The following is a 12,742-nucleotide window of genomic DNA, read 5'->3' as shown; positions in this document are numbered from 1 at the left end:
TATTTAGATACAGGTATAAAATGATCTGGTCATGCATACACTGAATTTGACTGAAGTTTTATCTTTATGCAAACATATAAAGTCAGTAGGAATGCGTGCATAGTTGGAAAGAAATGTGACATTTGTCACTTATAGTGTAACCATAGAGTTCCAGATAATTTTTGCTATTAAACAATATAATCACGTGACTAACCACGGGTCCGGGTAACCCTATGGGTACCCGGATCCTACTCAGTACCCACCCGACCCGAATACCAGAGTTACCCGTCCCAGCCCTAGTTAATATGTAGCAACCACTCTTGACAAATATACACCACAGAGCCAACACAAGCAAGGGAGGCAACTCTGCCCTACCTGGTGAGATTCCTTCCTTCCTCGGCCAAGTGCAAGACTTGCGTCTCCGTTTTCAAGTGGGCCATCATCGGTCAGTAGGTTGAGAGCTGGCTCACTGCCCCGCCGTACTGTCAGAGATGTACCTTCAGTGGAAAACGGATTATTAATGCAGGACACAAGAATAACACTTTGTGAAATGAGAGTCATAAATTGTCTATTTGTGTTCAACACCCTACTCAGCAATCTTCCAACTATTAATGGCAGCCTGTAAACAATAGAATCTGGACGTGACAATCTAGAGATTGATATTGTGAGCAACCATCCATGCAGACAGGGTGCAATGACACTCAATCAACCAAGTCACCGAGCCTGACCACCCAAACAACATTGTCGCATCTTACAACCTAGCATAGACTTCTATGAACCAATAAACCGGAATTCCTACAGGACTGACGACTTATTAAGCTAACACCATGTTACTAGTGTAGGACTGTGGCAGAACTAGAAGCATCCATTTACAATTGTATTGTCAACCTGACCCTCAGGCATAATTCCACCAGGAAAACTCGCCTTATACACAGCGATATACGGTAATGGATAACTCTACATTAACAGGTTTTACCTGACACAGAAATGTACACCCAAATGTATAGAATGGACGCAGAAAAAATAAATATTGCGACCAGAGGGAAGTCAATAATAATCACTGCACCAAATTCTTGACATAAACAAAGTTCCTGTAATTTAAGTAATCTTACAGTATGGTACACTGCCCCATTTCATTACTCTACAGGACCTTCATTTTTCCTGTGAGGATCCTTGAAATTAGTAATTGGGGGTACTCTGGACCCCTAGTTTTGTAGGTTACAGTAAAAACCTGACTAAGTGGATAAAACAAGGAGTGGTCGGTTCAGAGTCAGCATGCTGTGTCCATGTTAAACTGCAACATGGTATCTCAGTGGGGTAGCACTATAAAACTGGCATTAGTCTGGACTAGTACAAGCAGCTACACACACACACATGTGCCTGCACATCGCTATATATATGTGCAATAATCTTGAACATGATGTAAATCCCCATTTCATAACCTCATGTATACTATCCTTGGGGTTTGTCATATCATAGGATAGGATGGGGATATTTCTATATTCTTTCCATTTCCAAAACATATTGAAACAATGATTTTGGGTATCAAATGGAGGGTATGTTTTTTCAGGAGAACAACTAACCCGGGATTAAATATTATGGAATATGAGCTCTAAAACACCAGACTCTTTTCTCCTTGGAAAGCCGAACACTTATGAACATTCAGTCATGTCTATAGATTAACAATTTCAAAAGTTACACATGTAAGGCTAAAAAAAAGAATAGTCTTGGTCCTCAGGCACAAGCCCACATCATCATAAAGTCTGCCACATGTTTTATTTTTATTTCCATTTATTTCCATTTCCATACTTAAACACAATGCACAAAAAAAATTGAAATTGAAAAACGAAACATGCAATGAACTTTATGATGATGTGGGCAGTGCCTGAGAACAAAACTGTTATTTTTTTAGTCTATATAAGGAGGCTGAATTGTGTCATTAGACCAGGGAAAGCAGTATCTAATAAACTGGATCCTTCCAGAGTGTTGGCCGAAATGTACCGTGTGGAATGTCCATGATGACATGATAGAGAGATCAATACGAAAAATATGAAATAGCAGAAAATTTGTCACGGTTAACAATGGATTTCTTGCTCTCTTGAAAACACAGGTGGTGTTTTTAAAATGAAATTTTCATTACGTTTGAATATGATCAAGTTGTCCTTTCAGGAAACATACAGGCTGTGCTAAGAATATAAGTTGTTTTTGTATATAAGCTTCTTATGGACAAACACAGTTCGAAAGATTGTCAATAAGAAAGAAGTAAATTAAATATTTATTGATCAACACGTACGAAACTGTTGCTGATCAATACACAGGGGCTGATTGTCTTCCATTACACAATACACCACTTATATCATGTCACCTTTTGACATTGATTTCTTCTTCATTTGGCCCTATTAACTCAATCCTAACAATACAGATGAACACTAGAGAAAATATGATCTCTTCTGGCAGAATATTTCCAAACACACATACCGTATTCGACGTAATAAACGCTCTCAAAATTAGAAATAGGGGGCTTTTATTAGAATATTATTTTGGTGAAAAAGACAGAGTTGAAAGATCAATTTCGTGGTTTATGCTGACAGCCTCAAATGTTTATATACGAGAGATATATTTTTCCAGAATTTAAATGCCCATAATTAAGGTGCATATAACAAACGAGTGCGTATTATACTCGAATAAATAAGTGTTGTGTACATTGTCGGGAGGGTTGCTGATTGGTATTGTTCACTAGCCAATATATTAGCAAATATCGCTGTGGGCGCTTATTAGAGCGGGGCGCTTATTACGTCGAATTCGGTATATATAGGTGTGCTCCCTGAACCTCCATCCTAATGCGTATAATTTAATGTGACACAACACTGATTGATTTTATCTTTGTGTAACTTACTCTCAGTGTTTGGGGAGCTATTTTACCAACAATACAGATATGCACGCAAATGTTTGGCTTTAATATCAGGCAGATGAATTGAGATTAATGAATATGATCTCTCAAAGACGTCATGGACGTTTACAAGCTCAGCTTACTGGACTGAAATAAATAAACACTCTGATGATGAGTGAGTGAGTATGGTTTTACGCCGCTTTTAGCAATATTCCAGCAATATCACGGCGGGGGACACCAGAAATGGGCATTGTACCCATGTCGGGAATCAAACCCTGGTCTTCGGCGTGACGTGCAAATGCTTTAACCACTAGGCTACCCGACCGCCCCCTCAGATGATGAAGAAGTTTCTGAAGACATGGACTAGAGCACAAACGTTCCCTATAACTCCATCTCTCTCCCTCTTTGGGGATGCCGGGCAGAATATTCCCATACCCCATCAGAAGCCGATTCACTAGGATCAGGTGGTTACAAGGTGTGACCTGGCTGATGGTGTCGCCACGACCCGACTGTGTGGATTATATCTCATGCTGTCGACCACTGGTTAGCCTTGCTAAGACTGGATTTCACTCAATCACAGAGTTGACAATCTCTGGATTGGTCAAACTGAACTTGTTAATTAATGCTGAAATACCATCTTCAAATCACTATATCATGTATATACAAACATTTCTTAGTACATGTACCTAGACTAACATTAAGAAATAAGTATTTTCATTTTTAAAATATATGTACAAAATAAAAAATAAAATCCAAACAAGACCCAGGATCCAATCCAGGTCAGTGTTTAATTACTGAGGCAATGTAGACTTGTTAAATCATTCTTGACTGGAGTTGGGTTCTTTCTTAATGTTTTCGCCAGGGTCTCAGTATTTAAAGACTCTTTTGTGATAGAATCCAGTGTAATCAATGCACTACTAGTCCCATGGAGCGAAACTGGCATCAGTGTTTGGCAACTTTCAAAGACATGCATCAGTGTCATCAGAGATGTGGACAAGGCTGTCAAGGTCCCCAATTAACACCAACTCAACATCTCATGGATTGCTCCACCCACAAACAAAGACTGGCCGATGATCAATACAAGTCCAAGCACTACCAGTAAGTGAGTTCAATTGACAAATATCATTGTTCTCCACATGCATGACTGCCAAAGACCCTCACTATAAAGCTACTTCACTCCTAGCCGGGCCAAGACCCTCACTATAAAGCTACTTCATTCCCGGGATGAATTGTTCGCCTTGAATGTGAAGCAATCCAATCTCATCGTCCATTGGATGACGATTATTTTGTCATGGGATGAATTGCACCTACTGACCTCAAAAACTGAATGAATGTTTTTTATGCAGTCAGCAATATTCCAGCTCCACCAATGCAACCTGTTTTGTTTGTTTGTTTGTTTGTTTGTTTGTATGATGATGCAATCAGCAATATTCCAGATATATGACGAAGGGCTGCAAATAATAAAGTCTGGACTTGACAATCCAGCGTTTTACATCACAAGCATTGATCAACATGATTGGGATACGATCATGTGCATCAACCAAGTCAGCGATCCTGACCACCCGATCCCGTAATTCAGAATGATGACAAGCATGGGTTGCTGAAAACCAATTCTAACCCGGATCATGACAGCTTAATGCAGCCTGTAAAAAACAGTGTGGGCAAGGCAGACCGGTGTTTGATACCATGAGCAACACAAATATCCAGGTCAGACACTGTGACCACTCGATCCTCATTTTATTTTTTACGAGCATGGGTCCTTCGGATACAGTCAGACCTGAAAACCAAGTGTGAAGACAAACAAAGTTCCGACTTGAAAGGAAATCTTTATAACAGCAACCTCTACAATTAACTAGCTTCCTGCAAATTAATTCCCTTGACAAACAATGCCAGTATTGCCATTAGCCAGCTGTCATCGTCATTACAGGGCACAACCGGAATACTGAATCAATCCTTGCACAACCTCAATCACAGAAACTCTCACAGAAAAACTCTACATGTTAAGCCAGTTAGATTGCCATGAACATATATGCATTCCCAAACTACACTGGGAAAAGACAGAAATAAATAATTACAATAAATTAGTAAAAAATAATAATTATGTTTTTCACCGACTTTTGCATGTTTATGCAGACTTAACAGATGATAGTGAGCGAGTGAATGAGGTTTTACGCCGCTTTAAGCATTGTTCAATCAATATCACGGCAGTGAACACCTGAAATGGGCTTCACACATTGTACCCATGTCGGGAATCGAACTCTGGTCTTCGGCGTGACGTGCGAACGCTTTAACCACTAGGCTACCGAACAGCCCCAAACAGATGATACTGCATTAAAATCATATGCAAGACAGGCATTTAACACACTTTTCTAACCTGTCATGTGTATATTATGACTGATTAATCTGATGCTAAACCTAAAACTAAATACACATGACAACACTAAAATGTACTGAAATGACGCTAAGAGCCAAGTTTTTGGCACAGATTGACAGTCTATCCGAGGGTAGAATAGGTCTTCAGCAACCAATGCTTGCCGTAAAAGGTGACTTTGCTTGTCTTGAGGGGCGCCTAACAGCATCGGGTGGTCTGGCTAGCTGACTTGGCTGATACACGTCATCGTGTCCCAATTGATGCTCATGTAGTCAATCAATGGATTGTCTGGTCCAGACTCGAATATTTACAGACCGCCGTCATATAGCTGGAATATTGCTGAGTGTGACGTCAAACAACACGAAACAAATAAAGAAACTCAGACCCTAGAGAGTAAATGAAACGAGTCATCAGGAGATGACATATCAAGATTTACCAAGATGACATTTTTCAAGTTGAGATAGCCTCAGCTTAGGCCTGAAATTAAGCAATGTTCTCAGCTCCATTTATAGGCATAGATTTTCAAATAACATAACATATTTCTGACCCTAAACGTTAGTCTAACTGTGACTGTGAAACATTTTCTACATCTTCTCCAAACTCTCCAAACCCTGTACAGCTAATTAATTCAGCAAGAATTGACTGGTCACACTCTTAAATGTTGGTATCGTAGTTTGAGTGAAGGCCAATAGCCTCTTCAAATAATCCCTCCCCGCCCAGCCCTGCCCCCTCCCCCCCCACCACAACCAAGTCTCGAGACACTCAGGAACATAAGGACCACCCCCTTGGGCAAGTTTACCCAGAGTTCAACTGTCCAGGAAGTGAGAATGAGTCAAGCTATCCCACACAATGACCCAATCTGGTGATGAAACCCAATCAACTGGATCACCACTGAGAATCCATTATCGTCCCAAGATAACAAGATTGCCATGTTTCTTTTTCTCCATCTTTATGATCTGTAGTTAATTCAGGGATGGGAAGGTCTAGCATGGGAAAGAGAGTTTTATGTCAGCAGAGTTTATTATAGCTGAGGTGGATTGACAATGACTGCAGCAATTCTCAGTCAGATGCTATCAGTGGAGTGACCCCATGAGCAGGCAGAGCATGACTTCAACGTTATATCTACACCAACCTAGAGGCCTATATCAGGCCCGTCTGCAGTATATGTCAGTGGAAATACCAAAATTGGAACTAAATATTTCCAAATTCTTGTTATTGTTAAAACTAATGTTACAGCTTCGTAGAAATGGCTTGTATTTCACTGAAAACAGAACCAATATAGAGGAAAAGTGTTAGTTTAAAACCTATAGTTTAAAGACAATTTTGCTTATTGTTTTGTCGGTATTTTCCTTTTCCATTATACTAAGTAACCTTATGATAGGTACTCCTTTCAAGTGAGACCTACCCAGAGGTTTTACATTTGAACTGTAAGACCTAGGTTTTACAACTGAAGGTTTATAAACCTCCCTTGAGACTTTAAATGGAGGAAAGCCTGAAGTGATGCAGGTCCCAGACCTTTACTGTTTTAGTGAAACACATGAAAGCAACTTAGTGAATGTCTGCGCCCTAGATGCTGAAGACAATCCATGACCCCCAAAAACCAAAGTATGGGTCCAGGGTAGTTATTATGATAGAATGGACATCCTACTCTTGATAATTGAGGACCCATGAAGATCCGGGGTAGAACAGGTCTTCAGCAACCCATGCTTGCCATAAGAGGTGACTATGCTTGTTGTAAGAGGTGACCTAATGGATCGGGTGGTCAGGCTCGCTGACATGGTTGATGCATGATATCGTGTCCCAATTGTGTAGACTGATGTTCACGATATCAATCACATGATAGTCTTGTCCAGACTTGATTACAGGCCACCATCATTTAGCCAGAATATTGCTGAGTGCGGCGTTAAACAACAAACAAACAAAAATTGAGGACGGCTCCAATGTCAAGCATGAAAACAGTGGAACTGCCTAACCTCGTTTCTGACATTTATCAATTATATCATGAATATAGAAATATGCAGCTGGTGCGTGTTGGGAACAATTCCAATCTTCACTGATAATGTCCTTCATTAATATTGATCACAAGGGATGGCAAAGCCTGTTCTATGTCATCAACATCATCAGTCATTCCCTAGTTTGAGTGGTTTTTATATGTATGTCAATTACAATCACAATTACAGATGTTACGGAAACATGGTAAATTAAAATCAGCCGTGCATGAAGTTGGTATACATGGACAAGTGCCGTGCAGGAATGTAGTCAATGTACCATGACAGTCAAAAATATGGTTGCAAATTAAATATAATTTGTGGGTAAAATAATCTGATTCTGACATTTAATTGACTCAGCCAAATGCAATGATATCAAAGTCACCAGAAAAGTGCGACTGGATCATACGAATCAGTGGTCAACGGTGAGAGCATTAGGGCTGCAACAAGTACACTACACTATGAGGCGAATACGATTCGTATCATGAATATAGGGTAACGAATACAAATACAATAACAAGTCAGTAGTTGATGTATTATTTATGATATTCAGTGAAACAATAAAAACATAAATTATTTGACATGGTTTGTTAATTATTAATATATTATACATTTATATACTGCACTTATCCAGGTACTAGTATCTGCACAAATGCGACAATGACCAGTGACAACAATACTGTCAAATTAAATATAAAAGGGTGTTGTCTTTGAAGAAATCTATGCATATAAAATGTTCTTATGGATATTTTAAGGGTCAGGGTATGTAAATGTACATGACTGCATATTCATAAATATTCGATTTTAGTGGCCACGAATAACAAATTCAATTCATGAATGGATACATTTTGATTCACCGAATACGCGAGTGAATCCTAACAGCCCACACAATGAAGGTAACAACTCAGAGATGGTCTTCCCCCCGGTGATCACTCACCTTGAACCATCTGATCCCTAATTTATTCATCACCATGGTTACCTTAAGTTGCTACCCGACCTATTTTAGTCATCACTATGACAAGACAATGTTGACGCCAGACCTACCCTAAAGGTCAAGGGCAAGGTTGTGTTTTGAGATTACAATTATATGATAGAGTAGATGGGAGCTTACCAAAAGGTCAAGGTCAAGGACAAGGTCAGTTTTTGAGATTACAAGTAAATGAAAGAGTAGATGGGAGCTTACCAACAGGTTAAGGTCAAGGTCAAGGTTGGTGTTTACAAAAGTCAATGTTAAACCTTGGACCATATCTGAGTGTTCAGCTAAATTTGGAAAGTGAATTTGGGAACATAGTTTCCGTATTTATTTGAATCGGGGTATACAAACTAGAGATAAACAAGGTATATGAATTCAATAATAAAACTGGAATATGTGCTAGAAGACTCCACACTATAATGTCCTGACTACAAGAAGGCGACACAGGGCAACATTCAAAGACCTGTTTCCTACTTACCTAGAGACAAATCCCTCGGAGTAACGATGACGTCGGTCTTGCCATTCTGTAGTGAGATAGGAAACGGTCTGTGTATGGCATTGGAAAGGTCCCCTGTCTGGAAGATATCGGGACTGGCAGTCCCCGTGGAGGAGGCGGAGGCCCCATCCCCGCCATTGTGGTGCAGTCCCGGGCGTCCTTGCTCCTCATAGTCTGCTATCAACTGCAGGGCAATAGTGAATGAAGTATCATGAGGTGTGTGTAAAAGTACTGTCTGTGATCCTGTCACCTAATCCACCCGATGACCCATCAGCCCAAATCTTGTCTCTGTGTCTCTGAACATGTCTGAAAAGTCTGAACTTGTCTGAACATGTCTGAACTTGTCTGAACTGTCTGAACATGTCTGAAAATGTCTGAATTTGCTTAAACTTGTCTGAACATGTCAGCAGCATCTTGGTCATTGAGACTGATTTTCATCAGCTAAGTCTGATGGACAAAGAGGTAGCCTCATGTTTCATGACTGTAAATGCTCTGGCATGCTAACTGCTGATTGTACCCCATCAACACAAGGTCCGGGATGAGAAGCCAAAAGTACACTGAAAGATAGACAGGGGTCTGTGGGACTATACCATTTATTACTGTCTGTGATCCTGTCACATAAATAATCAACTGATGACCCGACTGGCCCAAATCTAGTGAATGTTGTCTCTATGTCTCTGAGCTTTTCTGAACTTCTCTGAACATGTCTGAACTTGTTTGAACTTGTCTGAACATGTCTGAACTTGTCTGAACATGTCTGAAGTTGTATGAACATGTCTGAACTTGTCTGAACATGTCTGAACATGTCTGAACTTGTCTGAACATGTCTGAACTTGTCTGAACATGTCTGAACTTGTTTCAACATGTCTGAACTTGTTTGAACTTGTCTGAACATGTCTGAACATGCCTGGACATGTCAGCAGCATCTCAGGTCATTAGAAACTGATTTTCATCAGCTAAGTCTACTGGACAAAGAGGTAGCATCATGTTTCATGACAAGGTCCAGGATGAGAAGCAAAAATACACTGAAAGTTAGACAGGGGTCTGTGGGACTATACGATTTATAAGTATATTGCAATGGCATGTATCACAAAAGTGACCCTTGACATAACAAAATCTTAGATATTCCAGGAAAATTTTCATCCCTGCATGGCTGTGTCAATTTTGAAAAATCATCACAATACATAGATCACAGTAAAATTCAGTCGGCCCTCTAATCAAGATTACAATAGTAGCTAGTTTCTGGGATACAGTAAGCAATTAGCTCCTCAATGGCAGCATTTGACTCGAATCAAAGGTAACCATCAAGTAAGCGAGAGATTTCTCGTTACTGATTGTTCATACACCTGATGTCAACGTCACCATGAACCTCCACGTACCTGCTCCCTGTCGTCCACCACATCATTGAGCTGGTCATCAGGGTCAAGGATACCGCCTCCACTAATGGCCTTGACATTGTGGACAGACACCCAGTGGTTGTTGCTCTGCAACGAGAAATGGTTGCTCATAATACTATCATCATCAATTGCTCGTTGGATATAAATGTCATCATCATCATCATCATCATCATCATCATCATCATCATCATCATCTCCATTACAATCACCACCATCATCATCACATCATCACCATCATAATCATCATCATCATCATCAACATTTTCATTATCATCTTCATTCTGTGCATTAATCGCTTTTTATATATAAACGTCCTTAAAAATCATCATCATCATCATCATCATCATTATCATTTGTCATCAGAGCTTCCCAATATTTTGAAAGTTGTAATCTCACAAGTAAAAGCTTCAGTGAAAATAAAATTTGTTTAACATGTTTATCAAGTAAAAAAATTAAAGTAAAAGAATTATTAGATTTGTAAATTTATAAAAACAACTATTTCAAATTTATCTACATTTACAACAATGACAGTCACAAGCTTCAATCATGTCAAGTAAGTCATTTGTGTCAATTATGTCAATCAATATAAAGCAATGCTTTAACAACAGTGGGAAAGCAGTAGGGCAAATAGCATCCATTATTCAGTCCAGAGGTCGGCTTATTGAACTCCAGACACAGGAAAAGAAAGGGACTGCTGGCTGATTGATTAAGACATCCTGGGACTCCTAAATAATGTAGTTTATCTTCTTTCCTGTTGAGAATGGTCAATGCGCATAAATAACTATTTGTTCTTCAAACACTAACAAACCTTTTGTTAATTTACAAGATAATCAGAATATTACAGTTATTGTTTTTTGTAATTGATATATTCATTGTTAAAAAAATTGTCATGAACTTAATTTCCGATGTGAGAAATTGAGAGGTCTGGGACTATCATATACATGATTTTAATCTATCTACTTACATACTAAAAATGCTACAAGTCTGTTGATACGATTGATGGTGAGGCCATTTCCTTATTCCTGACAGATAAACACTACTGTAATAGATGTCTATTTCCTACATAATGATTGACATATGCAGTTGATAAGCCAGATGAGGAAGTGTAGATTTCATCTGGATAATATAAACTTCCCCATACATAAAGGTTATCTACAATAACAGCTTAACGTGAGTTTACACATTCAGGTCTGATCTGTGAATATTGCAGAAGCTATTTTGTTAACTTGAACACAGTATGTCATAAATAAAATCTAATCGTGAACATCTAACCATATCAGCATTAGAAATTGGCACTAGTGATCTTTAGTCCTTGCCAAACTGCCTATTAGTTTGGGTATCATAAAGCTAGTAGAAAATTGCCATTCTTTAGGGTTTTGCTATTTGTTATCATTGTGGGCTAAAACAGTTTTTATCACTGCATTTATCATCATCATCATCATCATCATCATCATCATCATCATCATCATCAACCAACCAACCAACCAACCCATCATCATCATAATCAATCAATCAATCAATCAAAACCATAATCATCATCATTGTCATCATCATCATTGTCATCATCATCATAACCATCATCATCATCATCATCATCATCATGCCCTAGAAATTCTCAGGAGTCAAGCTTCCCGAACACAACACGAGGGGGGAATTCTATTTATCATCATCATAAATCATTCTGTAAAGTTTTTCAGGTTATAGCCAGTAAAACGAATTGGGTTGTGTAAACAAAATACATCTAACCATCTTAAATGTCAGAGAGTTTAGGAATGTCATCTGATTGTGACGAAAGGGTAACCGATGATATCAATATGGCTTGCAAAACTTGGTGATGCAATGTCATTGCAGTGAAATATCCAAGGAGATGGCCTTGATTTCACCCAGGTGACATCTCAGTTCGAAGCCAGTTCTGGATGACAAATGGCCATCCTGTGACTTCAGCCATGTACCCAGACACGACAGAAATAACAGCTGCTTTTGGTCTGGTCACATGAAAGCTTATCTAGTGACAGTTCAAATGTACAGACAATGATACCAATGATACCATACTTTGAATGATACCAAAGGACAAGTTCCACCCAAAAACTCTTGTAACCATGGTAACAGATGGCAAAAACGGACCACGCTGGTTGAAATACATGTGCACAAATGGCAAATCAAAAGTCATATTCAAATCAGTGCAATTAAGCTGCCGCTCCTCAATGGCTTGACTGAACTGACTGCACTGGTCTCTCATTATACATGGTTTATGAGATACAACTATTTGGCTGTGATCTCCACATTGCAGCCTATGGAAAGTCACACTGACATACACATAGCGCATTGACACAAGGGATAATGGCAGTAATTGGTGTAATTAGCCTGTGAGTATCAGTCATCACTGTTGCATGCTATCTTACATCATATGTATTACAGTACAGTGGTGACAGGTGCTTGTAATAAGGTGGGCTAGTATCAGTCATCACTGCTGCATGCTATCTTACATCATATGTATTACAGTACAGTGGTGACAGGTGCTTGTAGCAAGGTGGGCTAGTATCAGTCATCACTGCTGCATGCTATCTTACATCATATGTATTACAGTACAGTGGTGACAGGTGCTTGTAGCAAGGTGGGCTAGTATCAGTCATCACTGCTGCATGCTA

General features: G+C 39.2%; 1 protein-coding gene across 1 annotated transcript in view; it reads right to left on the bottom strand.

Annotated features, from left to right (window-relative positions):
* Positions 1–12,742, bottom strand: part of LOC139470496 (partitioning defective 3 homolog) — a 102,616-nt gene that overhangs the window by 47,428 nt on the left and 42,446 nt on the right. Inside the window, exons 2-4 of the mRNA XM_071252902.1 lie at positions 10,077–10,181; positions 8,680–8,881; positions 355–476 (exon numbers count right to left, since the gene is read on the bottom strand). Of these exons, the coding sequence (XP_071109003.1) occupies positions 355–476; positions 8,680–8,881; positions 10,077–10,181 (429 nt within the window). The remainder of the gene's footprint in view (positions 1–354; positions 477–8,679; positions 8,882–10,076; positions 10,182–12,742) is intronic.

The sequence above is a fragment of the Haliotis cracherodii genome, unplaced genomic scaffold (assembly GCF_022045235.1).
Source record: "Haliotis cracherodii isolate W230 unplaced genomic scaffold, xgHalCrac1.p SCAF_20, whole genome shotgun sequence".
Lineage (NCBI taxonomy): Eukaryota > Metazoa > Mollusca > Gastropoda > Lepetellida > Haliotidae > Haliotis > Haliotis cracherodii.
This window is presented reverse-complemented; position numbering and strand designations above follow the sequence as displayed.